The sequence below is a fragment of the Stylophora pistillata genome, chromosome 7, assembly GCF_964205215.1.
Source record: "Stylophora pistillata chromosome 7, jaStyPist1.2, whole genome shotgun sequence".
Classification (NCBI taxonomy): Eukaryota; Metazoa; Cnidaria; class Anthozoa; order Scleractinia; family Pocilloporidae; genus Stylophora; species Stylophora pistillata.
The window spans coordinates 12529094-12551847 of record NC_142525.1 but is presented as its reverse complement, the minus strand read 5'-3'; the positions used below and the strand labels follow the sequence as shown (position 1 = coordinate 12551847).

The 22754-nt window shown below is 39.0% G+C and overlaps 1 protein-coding gene across 1 annotated transcript; it reads right to left on the bottom strand.

The window, feature by feature from the left end:
• Nucleotides 1–2514: 2514 nt before the first annotated feature.
• On the bottom strand, nucleotides 2515–22503 carry LOC111344374 (uncharacterized). The gene is made up of 16 exons (XM_022951601.2): nucleotides 22331–22503; nucleotides 18702–19091; nucleotides 12185–12550; nucleotides 11342–11608; nucleotides 10640–10876; nucleotides 10095–10195; nucleotides 9903–9958; nucleotides 9393–9604; nucleotides 8737–8904; nucleotides 8517–8547; nucleotides 7801–7961; nucleotides 6915–7188; nucleotides 6352–6515; nucleotides 5904–6083; nucleotides 5401–5513; nucleotides 2515–4796 (listed from the first exon to the last, which is right to left on the bottom strand). The coding sequence occupies exons 1-16, from the start codon at nucleotides 22425–22427 to the stop codon at nucleotides 4626–4628; spliced, it is 2988 nt and encodes a 995-aa protein (XP_022807336.2). The 5' UTR covers nucleotides 22428–22503; the 3' UTR covers nucleotides 2515–4625.
• Nucleotides 22504–22754: the final 251 nt, after the last annotated feature.

Below are 22754 nucleotides of genomic sequence, written 5' to 3'. Positions count from 1 at the left end.
CAGGGCGTAGAGGGGTGAATTTGAATGGGGTTTTCGTTTCGACTCGGCGAGTAGTTTGGGGATTTCTAGTTGAGAATTTTTTAAGTTTCTTCACTTTTACCGCACTGCGAGCAATGAAGGCTTTGAAAAGTACAACAGGTTGATCAAACTTTCAAATAAAAAATTGATCGAATGTTAATAACATAAAATATTTCTCGTTTTTTCTGCCTTTAAAGCGTCCCCTTCGTTCCCTCGAAACCAAAAGCCTTAAATAAATTAAAATCTGGTAATCGTTCCGTGTGCTGCCATTTCTCAGATAGAAACTTACAAATCGAAACTTACAAATTACACATCAGTGTTGCAGTGAATGACATTATCAAACATCGATTAAAAATAATTTATTTCCATAATGACATCTGTTTTACTTGTCCAAAAGTCACTCATTTTCAGCGAAACAGTTCCTTTCAGGAGAACTATTTTCTTATAGTAAAAATACATGATAGAAATATTTTACATCTCTACATGAGTTAAGATGCACTAATGTGGGTGAGCAATGTCAGAATCTGAAAGACGTCTTAGAAGTTTGATGACGTGAAAATGTACTTCTTTTAGCTGCTACATTGTGTCCAATTCTTTCATCAAGTCGCCCTTGCCAGATTCTGCAGCATTAGCTAGGAACAAAACGAACTATCTCTTATAACTCGTGTCGTTTGATCAAATTGGGTGCAATCTATCTACATATCTTCCCACGGCATTCAGACGGAAGCGAATCAACCCACTGGACGTCACATAACCACTCTAGATACCCGTTGAAGATCAAGGCCATGGATTCAGTCAGTACAAAATGGTATGGAATAATATATGACCAAATATACGCGTACTTATCTGAACATGACATTCTCTCGAAAAGTCAATCTGGATTTCGCTCTATCCATTCTACGGTCACTGCTCTTGACTAGAGGCGACCGATAGCTGAGCTTTTGATATTGATCGTGGAAACGTTAATGCTGTCGTAGTTTTAGATTTAAAAAAGGCCTTTGATACAGTAGATCACACGATATTACTCTCTAATTTAAGCGCCTACGGAATTCAAGAAAATGCTTTCAATTGGTTTAGATCATACTTAGAAAACCGAACTCAAATATGTTCTGTTAGTGGTTCACTTTCCAAAACTTGCTCTCTCCAATGTGGTACCCCCAAGGGACTGTATTGGGTCCTCTATTGTTTTTGCTATACATAAATGACTTACCAAATTGCTTAACTAACTCTTATCCTAGAATGTATGCCGATGATTCGCATCTTACCTACGATGATAAAGATGTGAATATCATTCAGTTCTGCTTGAACGAAGACTTACTAAATATCAGCAAATGGCTAATCGCCAACAAACTTACACTCAATATGACTAAGACTGAATTTATGCTAATCGGCTCGAGACAAAAGCTAAACACCCTAACAGCTTCTCCCGTATTGAACATCAATGGTACTCCTATAAACCAGGTATCAAAGTCAAAATCGCTGGGTGTACTCATTGATGCAAACCGTACATGGGGTAGTCATATCGGAGAGTTGGCTAAAAAAGTTGCCTCTGGTATTGCAGCTATCAAAGGAGTCGGACAATTTGTTCCCCCAGCCACACTGCATCTTATCTGCAAAGCCTTGATTTAGCCGCATTTTGATTATTGCAGTGTTGTTTAGGGAAGCTCTGGCGTAAAACTAGCAGACAAACTTCAAAATCTCCAAACTTGTGCAGCACGGGCTCTAACTTGTTCAAGCTACGACACAGATGCACCACACCTGCTCCAAAATTTAAACTGGAAAAATCTTGGTACTCAGCGAAATATCCAAAAAGCTTTATGGTTTTAAAATTTCTTGATGGCTTTGCTCCTGAGTACCTAAGTTCGAAATTTATTGCTTGATCTCACACTACTTCAAACACTCTTCGAGATTCTGTAAACAAGTTAACTATTCCACCGCCACACACAAATTATCTCCATAATAATTTTCGCTACAGTGGTGCTGTTTTGTGAAATAGTCTTCCTGAAACATTAAGGCAAGCAGAATCTCTATGTAATATTAAGTCTCTTTTATACAGTTATTGTAATAGCATGTAAGGCCCGGCATTCATGGAAAACAGGCTTATTGCTTTGTATATAATTGAATAATTTTTATACTGCAATTTAGTTGAACAACGTAACCTAGATTATTTATTTTCACATAACAATATGTTTTATGCCTGATGAATTTTTAACACCGTGGTTAAATAAAGATTGAATGAATGAATGAATGTAGGAATGAATGAATGAATGAATGAATGAATGAATGAATGAATGAATGAATGAATGAATGAATGAATGAATGAATGAATGAATGAATGAATGAATAAATGAATGAATGAACAGCTATACGGTCTGGCTTCGGATCGATATCCGCAGGAAATCGTAAAACCCACGGGACTGAAAAAAGGTCTGCGTTCCCTACGCAGATCGTAACAAGACTGTCGCAATCGGGAAATCAATCGCAAATGACTTCATATTTTGAATTCAAATTGCAACTTTTTACTACTTATAAACAGATGACTAACCCATACTGAACTCACTAAAACACTTCATAACACTTTTCAAGATGATAAAGAGATAATAAAAAGAATCTGGTGAGCATTTTTTTAACTATAAATCTTTTAAATATATATATATTTCTATGTACTATTTAAAAACCGCGCAGCAGTGTTTTATCGGCTTTAAAAACACGAGGCGTAGCCCAAACGCGTGATTCGAGAACCAAAAAATGCGAAGGAAGAGAAGGTTACTTGGATAGTTGTGTTCCAAGGGCTACTCGGTATGCCGCAAAGTGGGCTTACAAAATTTTTGGCGAGTGCCAAAGTTTAAGAAGAATTCAAGACGCCAACTTGGAGGAAATAGGATTTAGAGTTGAAGTTGAGAGTATTCAAAACTGTACAATTAATTTTGTGAATGGGAAATCGTAAAAGAACGAATTTCTGTTCTAACAAGAGTTTATCAGGAAAATAAACTTTGTTGTTTACTGCGGTTAATGTTTTTGTATGCTGCCTTTTGGGGAATAATTTGGTATTATAATGAACGTGATCTTTATAGAAAGATCACAGTAATCATATTTTCATTAATAATTCAGTGATGATTTCGTTGTTTATGAATTGTACCCCGATTTCCCCCGAGACCGAAATCAAAACCCTCTCCGGGCTTTTCAGAATGAATATTCTCTACCGGCTATAAAGGTTCATACACGTGATCGATTTGCCTCGTGTGATAGGCTAATCAGCTCATGAATTATTAATGAGTTTTTTAATTAACAATATAGTCCCACAAAAAAACTAATGAATATCTGACAATGTGATTGAAACCAACTTAAACGGCAGATGACAGAATATCACTGAAACATTTTCCATCGAACACTTCATAAAATTGAACTGAGTGGAGCGCAATATTGTCTGAAAACATACGTGTGGTTTCAAAGTCAAACGAGCATAGTATGAATTTGATTTGAAATCACAAGTACGATTTTTGACCAAAATTGCACGACACTGCATAAATTGGTGTGATTTGTGAATATATTGCACCGGTAAGAGCCAAAGATTGCAAAGATCACAAGTAGATGTAATAAATATCACAAATTACATACACCAAAAGCGGAGAAAATATCTAACCAACATCAAGGTGACTAAACTGTTTTAATATACATTGCAACTGCTCACTAATAAAAAGCGAGTCGCATTTGTTTCAAGTGCCTCCTCTCCACAACGGCCTCGAAAGCGGATATCAACTGCCCCCCCCCCCCCCAAACAAAAAAGGGGAGTTGGTCGAATTTTTTTCAAGTGCCTCCTCTTCACAGCGGCCTATAAAACGGATACCAACTGCCCCCACCCCCACCCTCCCTTCAATAAAAAGGAAGTTCAGTTAATCACCTCTCTACGCCTGTGTACCAAATTCGTGTAAAACGGTCCGAGAAATAATATTTAGGAATTCTATTTTAGTATTAACTAAAAAGCTAATGGTAAACAGAAATGTTTGTACGAAAGAAACCGAAAGTATCACAAACTGATGTAGTTACTGTGTGTTGCCTTTATTCCGTTGACGTTTTTTTATTTGGAAAACCAATAGTTGGTTTCCTTCTTAACTATATATTTTGATGTTGCAACGCTTTTATGTGCAGCACAAATCAGTTTTTACGAATAAAGACATTTTTTACTTACGGAAAGGTCAACATGCATTATATCCCTCTTAGACTAGTCAAAACATGTTATAAACCCTAAGATGGCCGCTATATTCGACGGTGTAACGGCAAATACTCGACATGTTTAGAGTTAACAATCACTTTGTCATTCTACGTTGGGTTAGCCACTCAGAATGCACAAAGTTCACCAATTACCTCAGTGAAATGTATCATCATCAGGGGATCGGGCCGGTTGAGTGATTTAGTCCCAAAGATGGAATTTTCTAAGCTGGCAATGTGAAAGTCAGTTGCCTTCTTTGAATGAAGCCATTCTAAAGCTCTACACATTATTTATTCGGTTGGAAGCGAACAGCTGTACTTGATATTTGTATGTAGTTTACATGCCTTGGGCTCAAATCAGTAATAGAGACCTGTTTGGAAGACAGATTACCATGCCATCAGACCACGTACGTGACGTAACCAACATCCGATGATTCCCTGCTAAGGGTCTGGGACCCGACGGGCTTCCACTGGTTTTGAGGTGCTTCCGGTTTTTTGTCGAGCGAGTCTTGTGAAGATTGTGATAGTGCGTCTGGTCTCACAAGTTGTCCACGGACATTCCTATACGGCTACAGTATAAAAGGGAAAGTGATTATGATGCACGACAACAACATGTCAATGATAACTGGCCTTAAAAAGCAATACAAAAGGCGTTTACTTTTATGCCCTTTATCGAGGAATAACTGGGATGAGCAATTACCATTCTCGACCATTCTTTAACCTTTTCACCAAAAGAGTGACTAGCTTTTAATTTCACCTTACGATACCACCCTGAATCTAACATTGAGGTCACGGTTAACGGTGCAGTGGGCGAAAAAAATAGTTCAACTTTCTTTCCTCTTGTTTGGCTCGTATATTTATATCCGAACATCATATATCCGAGCTTTATCGTTCTTTGTTCGAGAATCAACACCTCGTTTTTTGGTGCAGACTTTAACGCGTTAGGCCTTTTTGCAAGTTTGATAAGGATTCTTCAATATGGGCATTTACTGGAAACCGGTTAGTCACAATTCGAATTTTTTAAGGAAAACGTGAGAGTGCCTATGTGAAGCGCATCATAACGGTTCATCAAGAGGCCGTATCTCAGTTGATCAGATTTTTCGACTATTTTAAAGAATGTAGTTGCAAATTTACGTTTGGAATAAAGAAAATATCTCTTTCCATGAGCTTTACCAATTTACTCCGCTCCGGCATATAACGTGCAGCACCGCTTGAACTGTTCGGTGGACGCTGTAGTTTTTCCAAAGTCGAATTAGGCTGTGACAAAGGTTCTGATTTTCCATTTTCTGTGTGTACAAAACACTAGCTGTAAGTAAAGTTTTCATATGTGAAGGTGCAAACAACAAAATAACACTCAGTGAGTTATAATACAGAGTCTTCTTTGTTACAGTGTCGGAAATGGTTGTAAATGTAGGAGTGGTACTAAATGTATCTGCTCCATTCTTGAGTCATAAGTACCCGTGATACTTGCACGATTTGAACATTGTTAGTCATGAGCCCTCAACGTGACCGCAAGAGACTCTTGGAGAGAAAAATGGGGTGTGGAAAATATCTCCTAAGTGCGGAAACCAGAGGTAATCACAAGATCTTTCCAGATGCAAGAATTTCAATCTTGACCCTATCAGTTCTTTCAGTTCTTCAATCGACATCAGTTGATTCAACATTTATTTACCTACCTTTATCGTCTCTTTTGGGGGCTGGGCGGTTGCTAGGTAACATTTCGATGGGGATAATTAAGTTTCTTGGCCCCTCACTTGAACATACACAAGAGGAATCATCCAGGTCCAAATTTCCAGGATTTTGGAGAATTGGTCCTTTGGTTGGTTCTTTCTTCGTAGGATTCGCTTGGGATGGGTCTAGCCAAGAAATAAAATATTGTGGAAAAGATCATGAATCCGATTTCGCAATCAACATGAGAACATCTTGAGTTCCTTGAGGAAAATGTTTAAGTAATATTACCCAAGAAAAAAGAATGTTAAAGTAAATGAAATCAAGCTAAGTAAAATTTTTAATGCATATAAGAAGACCTTACACCTTTGAATTGAAAGCCATGCTAGCAGCGCTACTACGATATTTAATTTTCAATTTAATCTCAATACTTTTTTTGTTTTCAATTTATCTTACCTAGAGCCGCTCCGTGGGATTCAGGACTTTGTTGACTAAATTTCTTTTTCTTGTCTGGTACTGCATAAATTGCCGTGGGATCAAGCGGTCCTTTCTTTTTGGTATCTCTATGTTCATCTTGATTGGGCCTCACTTCACTTGGTGCTACACTAGCTTCTCCCGCCCTGTGTAAAATATAATAATCACAATTCAACATGCACATAAAAGATTCTCAGAAATGTTAGATGTTGTCCTAAAGTCTGTGAAGGAAAAAGAGAGAAGGCCAGTGGAAAGGTGTGATGAGAGATTAATGGGCGTCTCGGTGTAAAAAAGGTTGGCTTACACTGGTAAAGCCTACCACAGCCCAACGGAGCAAAGCACAAGAATGCGCGACACCGCACAACACAGCTCAGCTGGGCACAACACAACAGAGCAAAGTATAACAAAGCACTAAACAGCACAGCATGGAGGAACAGCGCCACTTATTATGTCGCAATAAAATAGAGTGGTTTTGGATGGGAGAGTTGCATGAATGGTGGTACTTATAAAAAGCCCATGAATGTAGTAAATGGTGATAATGAGACCTGTCTTCCGAAGGCCTTTGCCGTTGCCTCTGCCTGCCGCCTGTGGATCTACTTGGCCTTGGTTCTGTCATCATTATTCTATCTTTCTGTTTCGAAGCTTCCTCATAAGAGGGTGGTCTGTGGTGAGAGGGAAGTGTACTGCAATCTCGCTGTGGTCCCTTAGCTAAATATGTGGAGGTCACATCAAGCTCCCCGGCACTTTGAGTGAGACGGTCATTCTTGGGGAGGCGGGTGCCTGATTTTAGCAGCATTTCACCTGGCGGCTGATCAGAATCTGAAAAAGATCAAAAGTACACATATAAATAAAAACATAAATTTTAGCTGCTTGCTGGATTTGATAATTAGCATCAACCGGATTTCTGTGTTTACGAGAGTGTTGGTGAAGAGACTTCATAAGCTTGATCAGGCGGACCAATTTTGGTTCACATTAGGCAGGCAAGAAAAGGGGTGAAAAAACCCTTAGAATATTGGAAACCGGATCAACTGGTTCGAGTTAAAAGTATGGTCTGGGTAACTGTGTTGAATTCTAAGCTACGGAACGTTTTTCATGCAGCACCCCTCTTAAAGTAGTTGTGTACATGAGCACTACTGAACAGCCCGTGAATAGGCACGCAAACCTGACGAAGTATTGGACGTAGGGAAGATCAGAAGGTGGGGATAACTTCAGTGAGTTAACATCTCATTTACAGAAACAAGCAAACTAGCCAAACTCGCTTCACATCTCGGAAAGCGGAATAACACCTGACTGCAATCTGATTCATGCTCCTGTGAAAACATTTTACGTCAATTACAGTCACAAATAACATCATCAAGAAAATCCTCTATGGTTAGCTGAACAAGGCATCACAAAGAGCAAGAGTATTTGCTGAAAGTCTAAGTTTTCTACCGTCTGGTTGGTATCCATAGTTGACGCTAGAATCTCTCTCCCGGTCTCTTCTATCGACTGAATTCAGGGAATAAGTGGACGCAGCAATGAATGGATCATCTTCAATAGATTCCCTGCTGTAGTAAGGCTTATCGGAATGATGGGGGCCACTCTTTACATAACTAAAAAGGAAAAAACGTCCAATCACAAAACCTGGAGAATGTTTGATTCCAACCAAAAGGCTTTCTACAGTATCAAATACCCACAATGATTGATATCCAACATTGCATACCGCCAATGTCAATTTGTAGAAAGTAAATCACCATGATACTAACATAGTCTAAAGCGCATATTTATCGGTGTAATCCTCCTAACCTAATGAAATTTGCCTCCGAAAATTTGGAAAAATACCCATCTAATGCCGCAAATTTCACTCTAGCCCTGCGACCCGGTCATACTTTCCATTTCTTAGCGATCTGTTTGATGTTTGATCACTAATTAAGAGTTACACAAACGTAATCATTTTTTACTCAAATAAGAAGCGACAGTTACAGCAGCAGTTGTTTGTGACAAGAGCGATGTAGTTACCGCGATTTGGTGCACGTCTTAAGAATCGATCAAACGGATCGATCAGATACTGCAACCAATTTCACTTCATCTGTAAAAAACCTGAGTAGATTTAAAAGCGCTGTTTTGTATGAAAAGTATCGCAATAGAAACAAAAAAGAAAAATTTACCTTGATGTCGTCGACATGTCAACGTTTGCAACTTAATAGAGAGCAAAAATAAATACATCAGTATTTGTTGACATGACATGACATGAGACCCATCCCTATTATCAGATTTAGCTAGGTTACATCGTTTAACATTCATAAAAGAACTGAAGACATTCGACATGAAGTTCACGGTGTGTCAGTGTTATATAAAAGGGGATATTAGAACTTGACATTTTTTTACCTCCAGAGCTATTCTTCTTTTTATGAGTCTTGTTGATCCAACAAAGTAAGAAAATAACGATGAAAAGGAGGACAAGACCGGAAACAGCGCCAATAACAGCAATCATCCAATCCTTAAGACCATCGTCACCTTCCGTCTGAGCAGGGTATACGGAAGGTATAGCAGATACTGAGGAAAAGAGGCAAGAAAAAATGAAATGACTCCTATTAAAGTGCCCTTTGTCGATTTAATACATACACAAGCTTTGATTAACTGTTAACGAATTTGTCTTCATAAGTCAAGCAAATCAAAATGCTGAAAGAAGTCAACTAGTCAAGGCGTTAAATGGCTGTTTGTCGTGCTTTCTATTTTGCCATAAAAATAACTGGCAGAAAAAAATCGTACATCCTGCAGTCTTTTTATCGATATTCTTGGCTACACTTCACAATAACCTGGCCAATTGTCAGGAGCTTGCATTGCCAAAAAATTGATGGCTCTCCTCCGAATAACCATAGCATCGATTTATTTGTAATTGTACGTTATCAATTCTAAAGAGTGATTAAAAAATTTCCATCTTACCACATAAATGTGAAAAGTCAGGAATAACGTAAACTTACAGCAGTAACTGTTGTCCAGGACTAGTCCTGGTCATACACTTGCTTTTCATTGGTACTTACATGTACTACTCTCTGTACTTTTAATGCTTTGTGTTGAGCTTTTAGGTGCTTCAGTTGGCCTTCCAGGTCGCCAACCTACTATTTCGGAAGCTTTCACCCCCAAGTCTTTCAGTCCTCCATTCTCTGCCGAATCTTTTAGCATTGAAAGTACCTTCTCTTCTTTCACAGAGGAATTGAACTCCAAAGCCAAATCAACAATTACACTACCACACCTAGGCGGGTTAGTACAAAAACAACAATTTCAAACAGTTTGTCTACCTGTGAGACCAGCCGTAAATCCTGAGACGTTCTAGTTTTTCAGAGTAATGACTTTAGGTCTTAGGCCCAGTCTCTCGTATCTTCTTTGTAATATGTCCAGGACTGAGGGGACTTAAATAAATGGCACACCTATTCTAGAGAGTAGGGCATGGAATGCTAGTCATTGTAGTCACAGTAAGTTCCCATCAACACCTTTCTTCAAGAAACATGCAGAACAGTTTACCCAGCTAATAATTCGTTTAGCGTCCATACCTGTAATTTGTTAATTCTGTGCTTGTGTGTCCTTCATCTGTTAATAGGTCTTCTATCTACAAGACACGAAAGGAAAATTATACAGTGCGAATCCCATGTGTGTATCGACACTTAAGAAGCACAATTCTGACGATGAAATAAATTCATTCGCGTGTATGGTTGCGTCTCATGCGTACCTGGTACAATAATTACCTTTTGTTTCAGGTTCTTCCACAACGCGGACTCAGATAAAGTTTCTTGAGGACACTGTTCACTGATGAAAAGTGTCACATTTATCACAGTGCCCGCTATGACTGTTTAAGAAAACCAAACCAGCAAAATTAGTCTAAAATTGCGATATTTCACGGGAGACATCACTGGGGCGACAATAGAAGTCTCACGAGGTCGTCTTCACAGAAAACATCGGGAAAGATTGAGCAGCCTTCCATGGCTTCGTCAGCACGGTATGGTTAGCATGATGACTTATAGGTTTCCACAAAGGAAGATATGACTAACAGTGATTCAGTGAACTCTTACATATTTCATCATACTTTGGTAATGCTTCGTCTGGAATAATTCAAGTTTCCTTAACTGTTGGTTATTATTTGCATGTGAAGAACAGGTTTAAGTTCATGTAAGGGCAAGTTGCGTACAGTGGTCATAGTTATACAAAAGGAAACCAATCAAGTTGTTCTTAAATTGTCGAAACGAAAGAAGCTATGAAAAGCTCCAAGTTAGCATCATTAAATTCAACCTACCAACTTTGGTCTTTTTTGTATCATTACCCAAAATATTTGCCACATTGCAGGAGTATACAGCCTCATTGAGAACGTTGGAAATATTTAGTGAGCTCTCGTGGCATGCTTGGGTCTGTGGATCACATGGAGACCACGTGTAAACAGGCCGAGGATTTCCATCGGCTTCGCAGTGAAGAGATACACTTCCCTGTACTGCAACTTGATGTTCACTAAAAAGCTTAACAACTTTAGTAGGATCTAAGTGATAAAAAAAAACAGAGAGGATTAAAAATAACCTTTTGCAGCCGGCGTCTGCTGCTGGGAAGTATTGCCAACGTTACCGAACTTGTCTTAAACATTGCTCGTAGCTTTAGCATGTTACGCAACTTTTTCAGTTACACTAATGATGCTTTCTATCCAGGTCAAAACGTCGGTCCTGGACGCTAACAAGAGTTCTTTAAAAAATTTCTTTCACCCGATTGACTTTTCAACGTAACAAACTAATTTCCCCAAGTTTAAACAAAATTCTGAAATACAGTTTGAGGTTAGACTCAAATCAGAAGGTTTTTGAAATACACTCTCAAACATATATATCACTCATACTTCTGGAGCGTGAACCTAGGGATACTTTTCTTTACCAGTCGTTTTGGGAGATGGAAAAATACAGTGGAAATTAAAATTCTCGGTGCCATATATAGCGGTGACAAGGTATGATACACTTACAGGTAACATTGACTTTTATTAGACGCCACATGGGATTTCCAATTCCATTGTCAGCTGTACAGTTGTATATTCCTGAAAAAGTTCTGTTAATTTTTGTTAAATTCCAGTTGGTTCCTTGATGCAGCACTCTACTATCGTTACTGTTTTCAAGCACTTTGGTCCATGTTATATTTGGGGTTGGATTGCCAGAGGCTTGACAGAATAGTTGAAGGTAGGATCCTTCTTGCAAAGTTTGGTGGTCGCTAACATTGGTCGAGTTCGCCGCATCTAAAAATAACACATTTAACTGAGTGGGAAAAGTATAGAGAGAACGTGTAACCTATTGTGAAAGTCAAATCCACGCATTGTTTTACAAGTTGCAACCGCGCTAATTTAACAAAAGAAATGAAAAAACACCACAAGAGAAAGTTATATGTGTCTGGCAAAAGCTACTTATAAATGCAATGATCCTTAAGTCATAGTGTAAAAGCGTCAAGTATCAACTTGAATGTTAAAGTTCTCATCTTTTTGTAGGAGGAAGACAAAGAATTCACCAAAACATAAGGGATGCAAAAGAGAATTGAAGGCGAAACAACCTAAATGGCTTTTGTCTGAAACAGCGAAAGAATGTTGAGGATAGTGACAATGACGACAAAACGACAACAATTACGATTACGATGGTGATAAAGAAAAAATGATAACGATGATCAAAATACTGACAATCTGTCCCTCTGAAGTTGTAAGGTATGTACAGTGGTTGGGATGAGCATTATACAAGGAAACAAGAAAAAAACACCATGGTTCTAGAGATATAAGCTACCTTTTACAAGAACAGACACAGCTTTTGTTTGTGGCATTACTTACACTGCACTGAGAGTTCCATGATACTGGAGAGCGTGTTAAGTTGGTCGATGTCCTTCCTGTGGGTTTTAACATCAAATCTATATCTTCCCCTGTCTGATCTTTGTAGACCAACAATGGTTATGGACGCTTTAGTATCTTGTATATAATCCACGTGAAACCGAGGTCTGTACGCTTCATTTACATGTGGCGCAGTGGTCACCGCTTTCTCTAAAATGGTTGTTTCTCCGCGACTAAGATCAATGAGTTTTGCCTCTCGAAACGTTGAAGATATGCCAAGTGTTTTCATATAAGTCCACTGAAAGGTGATGTTGTGCTGTTCAACACCAACAACCGACAACGATCGTTCCACCCAGTTCAGATGGCGCTCTGACCAAAAAGTAAACCAAAATCGTCAATTCTAAATTAATTCGTCTGACCCGTACACCTTCAATCGGTGATTGTAAATGGCTCTGCTTTTAAAGTGACACACACTCCTAATCAAAACTCGCTGACTCTACAGGAATTGAGATAATGACCATTTCCTAACCAGCGCGGTTATGAGAAAAGTCCTAAAGCTGGTTTTTGGTTTATGTTGTTTTGGATAGAGAATCAAAGCACTTTCTCAGTTAACTCTCCCCACTAGGCGAACAGCTATGCCTGCTATAACCGGAGCTTGCTGATCACTCGACCCCACGACATTTTTTTTGAGGCTACCCAGCCACTTTGAGTTAAAAGGGTCTTGACTGAAGATGCAAAATGGCGAATCCTTCCAAAGTTCGATACTGGGTTTAAAGGTTGGGCCATAGTGGCAATATAACTTAGACTAGGTAATTTGGTATATTAACTAAGTTCAAATAGTAAATTGGTCACCATAACGAGTTAAAAAGCTGACGTTTCGAGCGTTAGCTCTTCGTCAGAACGAATGAGGAATTGTGGGTTGTGTGTGGGTTTGTATACAGAAAGTGAAGCTACGCTATTGGTGGAAACATGGCGACCAGAAAAACATGAATAAATTAGTAGAATGGAAAAGCGTTCGTTGATACCTATGGGATTAGGAGTGCCGATTTGAAAGATAAACTTTTGTTCAACAGTTCTGCAGCTTTCCGAGCTACCTAAGTGTAAGGAAAGGCCGCAGATTGCCATTTGTTGCTTAGAATAATTAGGTAATATAAAGTGTCTAGCGACTGGTTTTGATGCGTCCTTGTCATTCCTTTCTTCGTCGCGAGGGTGTTTTCAGAATCGGTCGCCTAGTCGTCTTCCTGTTTCGCTGATGCATTATTTCTTTATGCAATAAGGGCAAGTTATGCAATACATGATGACGTTGGCGGAGGTGCACGTGAAGTGATAATTTTGTCTAAATAGCTGGAAATCAGTTTCCTACGTTTTGTTGAACTGAGAATTTTCAGCTACCCTACCGAACTTATTTCCAGCTATTCAGACAAAATTATGGCTCCCATCGTCAAAACTTTACCATCATATATCAAAGACAGCCAACACGCTCTACAAATTTTTCGCGACTTTAATTTCCTTGGCAAAGACAAACATCTTTTCACCATGAACATTATATCTCTTTATACTGTCATTCCTAATGGCGAAGGTTTCCTGGCTCTCAAACATTTTTTTGATCAACGCACTGTTAAGGAACCAAAATCTACACCGCAGATCATATCTCAAGCGGAAAGCATGAATGCAGCCCTGGAAGGCCTCGGCGTCTGGTCAAATGATTCAAACTTGGCCCTGAATTCTAAGAAAACCAGGGCCATTCTTATCTCAACTCCACAGATGGCTCATGTACATTCTCTCGGAAATCTGGAGTTGGGATTAGTAATCTCTGGTAGACCACTGGAACGTATAAATGTTACAAAACTCCTAGAAGTACACATTGACTCGAATCGTAAATGGGAATTTCATATCAGTTCTATACTTAAATCTTGTTATGCGACTCTGAGAACCTTAAGAAAAATAAGGAACTTTACTAATTTTAAACTACGGAAACATTTGGTAAAAACATTAATTCTGTCTAAAATAAGCTACTATGACATTGTTTTTTTATCCACTACCAAAGTTCTTCTCAGCTAAACTACAAAGGCTCCAGTTCGCTATGGCTACTTTCGTCACTTGTTAATATGTAAACAGTATATCTAACATTTTGGATCTTGGCTGGCTACCTATCCTAGAGCTAAGGGACTACTCCCTACGAAAGACTATTTTTAAAGCACTGTATTCTGATAACTGGCCCTCCCATTTAAATTTGCAAGTTGTTAAACCCGTTAGGCATCTCCGTTCCAGTGTTGCTCCAAGGCTTTATGTTCCATTTGTACAAGGAACCTTTCAGCATTCAGCAGCCATGATTTTTAATGAATTGCCAGCAAATATAAGGAATTGCAAAGATTTCAAAGAATACTTCAGGCCCTGCAAGGCGTTCTTAAAGGCGCGCGCTTTGTCTTCCTTGTAAAGACAGAAACAACCAACCATCACCACTAACCAATACATTCTACATATTTACTTTCACGTATAGTTTTTATTACAATTTAGTTAGTAGTTACAATTTAGTTTTAATATCAAATATTAGTATCGTAGGCCTTCACAGATAAAGAGCCACACCTTTCATGTGGATATAATGTGAATAAACCGATATTATTATTATTTATTATTACTATCAATCTGAAAAACTACTTCGCTTCGCTGAACTAGTGCTCACACTTAATTGTTTTTCCTTCGGGGACAACATTTTCAAACAAACCCATGGCGTAGCCACGGGTACCAAAATGGGACCTAGCAATGCCAATCTTTTTGTAGGTTTTGTCGAACACTAATTTTTTACACTTGATCAGCAGGGATTTGCTAAAGCAAAGGCATAGAAAAAACCAGGAAAGATTTATTACTCGACGTTTCGGGGTCATCATGACTCCATTATCAAGAGACTAGTTTAAAAACATGCAAATAAGGAAAGGTACAAGAATAGCATAAATTAGACTGAACGGCTTAAACAAACACCTTGGCGCGGATGGAATCCGTTTGCACGTTCAGTGTTGGCTTACGCATGCGAATATACAACATTTCATTAACAAGGCAATCAAATTTGCCGTTACATTTCGTGATGACGTTGAATTGCTCGATCAAGCGTTCAGGCATTTCACTATTGTGCTGGAGGTGGTAGTGTTTGTAGATAGAAGATGATTTCCTTTTGTGCCCTTCTACGCGCTCGTGTAAGTGACCACGAGTATAGCCCACATACCCTGCATCACACAGGTTACATTTAAATTCATAAACGATACATTGTTGGTTAACAATAGGGGGCTTAATTTCGTGTTGCTTAAGCTGTTGATCGAGCTTAGGGCTAACGAACACTGGTTGGACAGTCACGCTTAACTTCGAGCTTAGACTGTTCAGTTGTTGTTTAACATGATTAGCTGACGACTGGTCCTTGAAGGGTAACACTAATCTCACAGTCTCCGATGGTACGTCTGGTGATGGACAGGGTTCTGCAGATGAAATCCTTCTCTCAACGAACCGCTTGATTGTAGTTTCAACCAGTGGCTTTGGGTATTTCAAGTTATGAAAAACCCCTCTAAGGCGGTCACATTCCTCGGAGACGAAAGACCAGTTAGAAGATAATCGATAAGCGCGATCCACCATGGTGTTAACTAGGCTGCGCTTGTACTTAATGTCAACATGACTCTGGAAATGCAGAAGGAGACCCGTGTTGGTTCTTTTGATGTAGACCTTGCTCTCAATCTTTGGTGCACGGTTAAGCAGTTCAGTTCCTAGAAAGGGAAGGGATCCTTCCCGTTCGACTTCCATGGTAAACTGGAGGGAGGGATGGGTAGAGTTAAGGGTGTCTCTACCCATCCCTCCCTCCAGTTTACCATGGAAGTCGAACGGGAAGGATCCCTTCCCTTTCTAGGAACTGAACTGCTTAACCGTGCACCAAAGATTGAGAGCAAGGTCTACATCAAAAGAACCAACACGGGTCTCCTTCTGCATTTCCAGAGTCATGTTGACATTAAGTACAAGCGCAGCCTAGTTAACACCATGGTGGATCGCGCTTATCGATTATCTTCTAACTGGTCTTTCTTCTCCGAGGAATGTGACCGCCTTAGAGGGGTTTTTCATAACTTGAAATACCCAAAGCCACTGGTTGAAACTACAATCAAGCGGTTCGTTGAGAGAAGGATTTCATCTGCAGAACCCTGTCCATCACCAGACGTACCATCGGAGACTGTGAGATTAGTGTTACCCTTCAAGGACCAGTCGTCAGCTAATCATGTTAAACAACAACTGAACAGTCTAAGCTCGAAGTTAAGCGTGACTGTCCAACCAGTGTTCGTTAGCCCTAAGCTCGATCAACAGCTTAAGCAACACGAAATTAAGCCCCCTATTGTTAACCAACAATGTATCGTTTATGAATTTAAATGTAACCTGTGTGATGCAGGGTATGTGGGCTATACTCGTGGTCACTTACACGAGCGCGTAGAAGGGCACAAAAGGAAATCATCTTCTATCTACAAACACTACCACCTCCAGCACAATAGTGAAATGCCTGAACGCTTGATCGAGCAATTCAACGTCATCACGAAATGTAACGGCAAATTTGATTGCCTTGTTAATGAAATGTTGTATATTCGCATGCGTAAGCCAACACTGAACGTGCAAACGGATTCCATCCGCGCCAAGGTGTTTGTTTAAGCCGTTCAGTCTAATTTATGCTATTCTTGTACCTTTCCTTATTTGCATGTTTTTAAACTAGTCTCTTGATAATGGAGTCATGATGACCCCGAAACGTCGAGTAATAAATCTTTCCTGGTTTTTACTAATTTTTTAGCCAATGCAATGGCCCCAAACCTGAACTCTACGGTCGCTACATCGACGACTGTATCGGCGCTACCTCCTCTACCAGAGAGGAGCTAACTCAATTCATAACCGCAGTCAATTCCTTTCACCCGGCTCTAAAATATACCGGGGAGATTTCCGAGAATTCTTTATTCTTTTTAGACGTCAAAGTTTCAATTGAAGGTAACGGTTTATGTACTAATGTGTATTACAAACCAACAGACTCACATAGTTACTTGTTATATTCATCTTCGCATCCATCTCATGTTAAGAATTCCATTCATCCCTTTTCTCAGTTTCTAAGACCTCGTCGTTTATATAGTGATGAATCTGATTTTTTTCCACAACTCAGAGTCAATGTGCCTGTCGTTCAAGCGGGTCACTACCGCGCCCAACTTATTGATCAACAGTCAGCACTACAAACGTCACAGAAGGAAAATTCCGACCACATTCCATTCACTCTCACGTTTCTCCCTCACAACCACTCAGTTAAATTCATTATTCTTTAAAACTTTAAATTACTTCAAAACGTTCTAGAGACTGGCACTATCTTTTCGTAACCTCTACTCATTTCATTCAAACGCGACAAAAACATAGGCAATTTCTTCATTCCAAACTAATGACCAACCCGGTACTTTTAAATGCGCTCGTGCAAAACTTGTCCTTTCATTCACAACGCTGAGAAAATATCGAGACTCAAACGATCCATCAAGATCACTGATCACTTCACGTGCACCTCCGTCAACGTCATCTATTGCATAACTTGCACTTATTGCAAAAAGATATACATCGGCGAAAAAGGAAGACGACTAGGTGAACGATTCCGAGAACACCTTCACGACGCAAAAAGGAATGAAAAGGACGCATCAAAACCAGTCGCTAGAATCTTTAATTTACCTAATCATTCTAAGCAACATATGGTAAACTGCGGTCTTTCCTTGCGTTTAGGTAGCTCAGAAAGCTGCAAAACTCTTAAACAAAAGTTTACCTTTCAAATCGGCACTCTTAATCCTATAGGTATCAACGAATGCTTTTCATTCTAATAATTTATTCGTGTTTTTTCTCCTCGCCATGCTTCCACCAATAGCGTAGCTCCACTTTCTGCATATAAACCCACACACAACTCACAATTCCTCCACTCGCTCTGACGAAGGGCTAACGCTCGCAACGTCAGTTTTTCAACTCTTTACGGTGGGTGGCCAATTCACAATTTCAACTTAGTTGATGTACCAAATTACCCTGTTACCCCCACCGAAGCAGCATCACAGTTTCTTTAGAAACTTTCACCCTTTATTAAGTTAGGACTAGTTGAGCACAGAGGTGAAGTCCAGATAACACAAGTGGATACGGTGAAGCCTCGACTTAACGAAGTCCCAGGGACTTGTGAAATTGGTTCGTCATATTAGGTACGCTATATCGAGGTTCTGTGGCATACATTTTACTGTAACTTTAGCCGGGCTGAAACTGAAGTATCGTTCGTTATACCGAGGACTTCGTTATACAGAGGTTCTTTAAATCGAGGTTCCACTTCATCAATTTTTGTCAAAAGGCCATAGTTGTGGATGGCTATTATAAAACTTATGAGAAATAAAATTGCCTTTTATGAAACGAAGGCTATAAAATGGAAAGTAAACAAAAGTAACGAGAACGATGAACTGACGCACAAGACTGGAGTTTTACACAAAATTGCCTAACTGATACTTACTTGTAAAATTCACGTGAATCCTGTAGGTCCAATAGTTTCTTTGCGTGGAGAGCTTGCATTGGAAAATCGCTCGTTCATTTTCAGTCACTTTTTGCAATATCAGGGTGGCGACATCACCTTCGCTGATATTAAATCTTGTCTTGTAATTATTTCTGTCATATATCGTAGTGCTATTGTCAGAATGGTATATAACTCCAATATCATTCCAACCAGTACCATCGTTAATGGAAAAAGTTGTTGTCCTTAGATCTGAGCCATCTGACAGGGCGTAATTCCAGCTCAGGTGAACCTTGGTGCTGCCCTCCAACACGTTAATATCAACTGTTCTAATGATATTTGAATCCCTTTGGCTCCAACTTGGGGCTGGTTTTGTCCATAGCACTGTAGTAGCTACAACATTTTCAAGTAAGAAATTGGTAATTCACTGTACGGTGAAGGGTAACGGTTACCTTGCTTAGGGGGTTACCCTCCTAATCAAACATTTCATTCCCAATCTTATTCGTTCTGAATCGTTCTTACTGTCTGCAATACAATTATCATTCTTGCAAAGTCAGTTCGGAGAATTTGGTATTGGATCAATTACTTAAAAATGTCCTAATTGATATTTTACTGTATTCTCGTCACTTGTCAGCTTGATATTGTATTGATATTGTAAGGAGAAATTCTTTCTTGGTCACTCCTGGAGGTTTAAGGGTGCAAAGTAGCCAGAGGACATCCCAGCGCTATGCTAGCCAAGCTGACAGATACATTAAGAATTGCCTATGAATATCTCAGTGCCAAAGTCATCCTTTCTTTTCCCTCTAAACACTCGTTTTAACTGTTTCAGCTGCATGAACAGCAAAGGTCGATTTAATTGACAATTACAGTGAGAACATTCCGAAAAATATAACGGTTCATTCACTCAAGAAAATCACATAAGAAATTATTGTTTCAAGATTGGACTTACACTGAACAATATTAAATCATTATGTTTTGCAAAAATTCAGTCACTTCTTGTTACTCATGCTAAACTAATCGTTCATGAGATTTCTAGAATGTTTTATTTTGGTTTCTATGAGTCTTGTTTCACGAAGGGGTGCTGAATTTATTGAACTATCAATTGTCTTCCTTTTGTTTTCCAAAGTACACCAGACATTTTTATGATGTTACGTAACATCACTGCATGTCCATAATTTTATTTTCCATTTTGAGAACTATATTTAATTTAACTTCTCACCACAAGACCCACACTAATATGAGATGTTTTGCCTGTTCGGCAACTTATTTCATTTTAAATAATTTAAAAAAATCCCCAAATTTAAATTATTGACTTTAAAAAAAGGTATCGCAAGAAGAGAAATATAATGCCGTTACTGAAAGAATGTTGGAAGATGGACAGGAGTTGATAAGAAAAACACTTAGTAAAAATTTTTTATCAGCAAGGACTCATTTTGCACTTTTAAGATCAAAACAAAATCAAACGGCTTCTCGTTCGTGACAACGATAGTTTTATTAAACAGAAGAATGATTCGGTTGGCGATTTTGTTGTTTTCTGGGCTTTTTTTTTTTTTTCTTACAAGTGTGATATAATTGAAACTTTGCTTTACAAATAACAGTGACGACATCGAATTCAACTTGTCTCAAACTGAAGAGTTACGGCTGGAGTAATGTAAGCAAGTTATTCGACGTTTATCGCGTGCGATTATCTTAGTCTGTAAGGTGTGTCGATTGAGGGGCAACCAGTCGACTCTAGAACACTTAGATAATGACAAAGAGTCTTTTATAAACAGAAAATTAAAATAGCCGGTTTTCTTTGATTAGGCACACTTAAAGAGTGACGTTGCATAAATTGATACATCTCTGAGTTGAAATAAAGACATTAAGGCTGAAATTCTGAGCACTCAGTATTCTGTATGGTCTTTCGCCCTTAGGCCGTCGAAGAAGCCAACAAAAGTTCATAAAAATTTCATTGCGGCTCTGAAAATTCGAAAGAAGGAACACTTTTTACATAGACAGCGTCTTGTTTTATAAAGAGTACAAAGAGCAATTCAGTTCCTTGTGCCTTTAAGAAGTTCTTATCAGTGTGATTAAGAACAGCTTCGGATCTTTTCAAACTAAACAATAACGGCAGACACATTAAAACATTGCTGGCGGCGAAATGTCTTCCCATTCCACTTTTGTGAGAAAGTGCCACAATAATCGCTCCGGACAACAATGTGGTCGACGTTAAGATGTGGGAGAACTAAATTGTAAATTGTACGTCGACCACAATGATGCTAAGAAATAATTGCAAAGTTTACATCTCCAATTAAGTAGGAAACCTCAAACAATAATCTGAAGCCGTTATCAACACATTGTTGTCAAGCTCTTAAAAGCCAATGAACCATTTCCGACTTGAATCTTCCCTTAGGCGAGTGCATGGTACTCGCTAGAAAATAGAGTGCGTTACGTAATCAATTTTCTTCTTCGTAACACGGAAAAAAAAATATTTTAGGCTCATTTAGTATTTGCAGTGCTGAGCACAGAAAAGCTGTGGTTGATATTTAAGCTTTCCTCTATTTATGGCAACAATTAAACACTAATTGAAAGCAGAACCACAACATAAATAAACATTTAAAAAACGTGAAAGCGTCAGCAAACATTATTCTCTGTCTTTCAAAATCGCGTGCGATGCCATTAAGAGTACATATCATCTTGAGCACGATAACAATTCGCCCAATTGGCGACAAGAAGACTGACAGATCATGGAAACTATGTCGTGTTGAAGCTAAAAGCATGACAACAATCACGTGTAACACAACGCCAGTCACGCAAGACTTAACACGCTAATGTGTGAAATCATTGCTTTTCCTTCTTTTATTTTGTATTGATCCATACAGACAGCGGATTGTGTCATATCTTGGTCGCACAATTTAAGAATACATGACTTGTATGCGCTTATCTTCGCCTAAATTAATGTATACATACACAGATGGCATTATAATTTGCACAACGAAACCTGAAATGTTTCGTGAAATTGTTGTCATTTCGAATCATCGATTATTCGGTTGAAAAGCACTTGCAAATGCGGACGCCAAGCATTACCAAAGTCCACGGCTCCTACCTCCTACTGCTTTGGTTTTCTCGGTTTCCTTATTCCGTTAAATAAAACAGATTATCTCCCAGTATGTTTGTGTTATATTTCAACTCCACAAAAACATGACTTTCACGGGTGAAATCCGATAACATAAACATGAAACCAGCCTTTACGACTTAACGATCATATCATTAATGGAAAAAGCGTTTTAAAAGTGAGAAAATTTTCTTCGGCCTTAAACAATTCAAGTTGTAATAAATATATTGGACCTTGCATTAAGGCATATACAAAGCCTCGACGGAATCTATCTCCGCTTACTTAACGGGAAACTATGAATCGCAAGTACATTTGGTCTACGAATATTCAAGATCCCCTGTAAGAGTAAACTGCACAAGCAACAGAATTGCCTGTTTTTTCGCCTTATCAACAGCTATACGCCTAAGACGTTGTTGGTAGCATGATCCCCGCGTTGAATGTTTAACATATCAAGGCCAAAGGATCCTGCATCACAAACACTTACAGATACGAAAATTGTGTTAAGTGATAAACAAAGTATTGAAAGATTTGAGCTCACCGACAAACTGAAAATGAAGAATCAGCAGGAGAAATATTCCTCCAAACCTTGTTAATCCAATTTTGGTAAGGGGCGAAGTAATATTAACCGCAGCCATGTTTGGAGGGAAACCCAGACGAAAAGACGAATGACGTTCAATGTCGTGCAGGGTATCACATTTACCTTACGCCAGCTTAGCTGCCAGGCAACTGTCACAGCGATTTAGCTTTTATAGATGCTTGGTCGAACGATGCTTGGCGGTTGTCATGGAAAACAGCTAAATTCCCGCCACTTTTTCGCCCGCTGCATCTTAGCAGAAAGCCTAGCTTGGCAAAGACTGTACGTAGAATATAATGATACTCAGAGCATATCTCGCGTGACCGAATGCCTCATTAACAAGAATAGCCGTCGCAGTATTGATACAACTTTCTTGTGGTACCTAAAA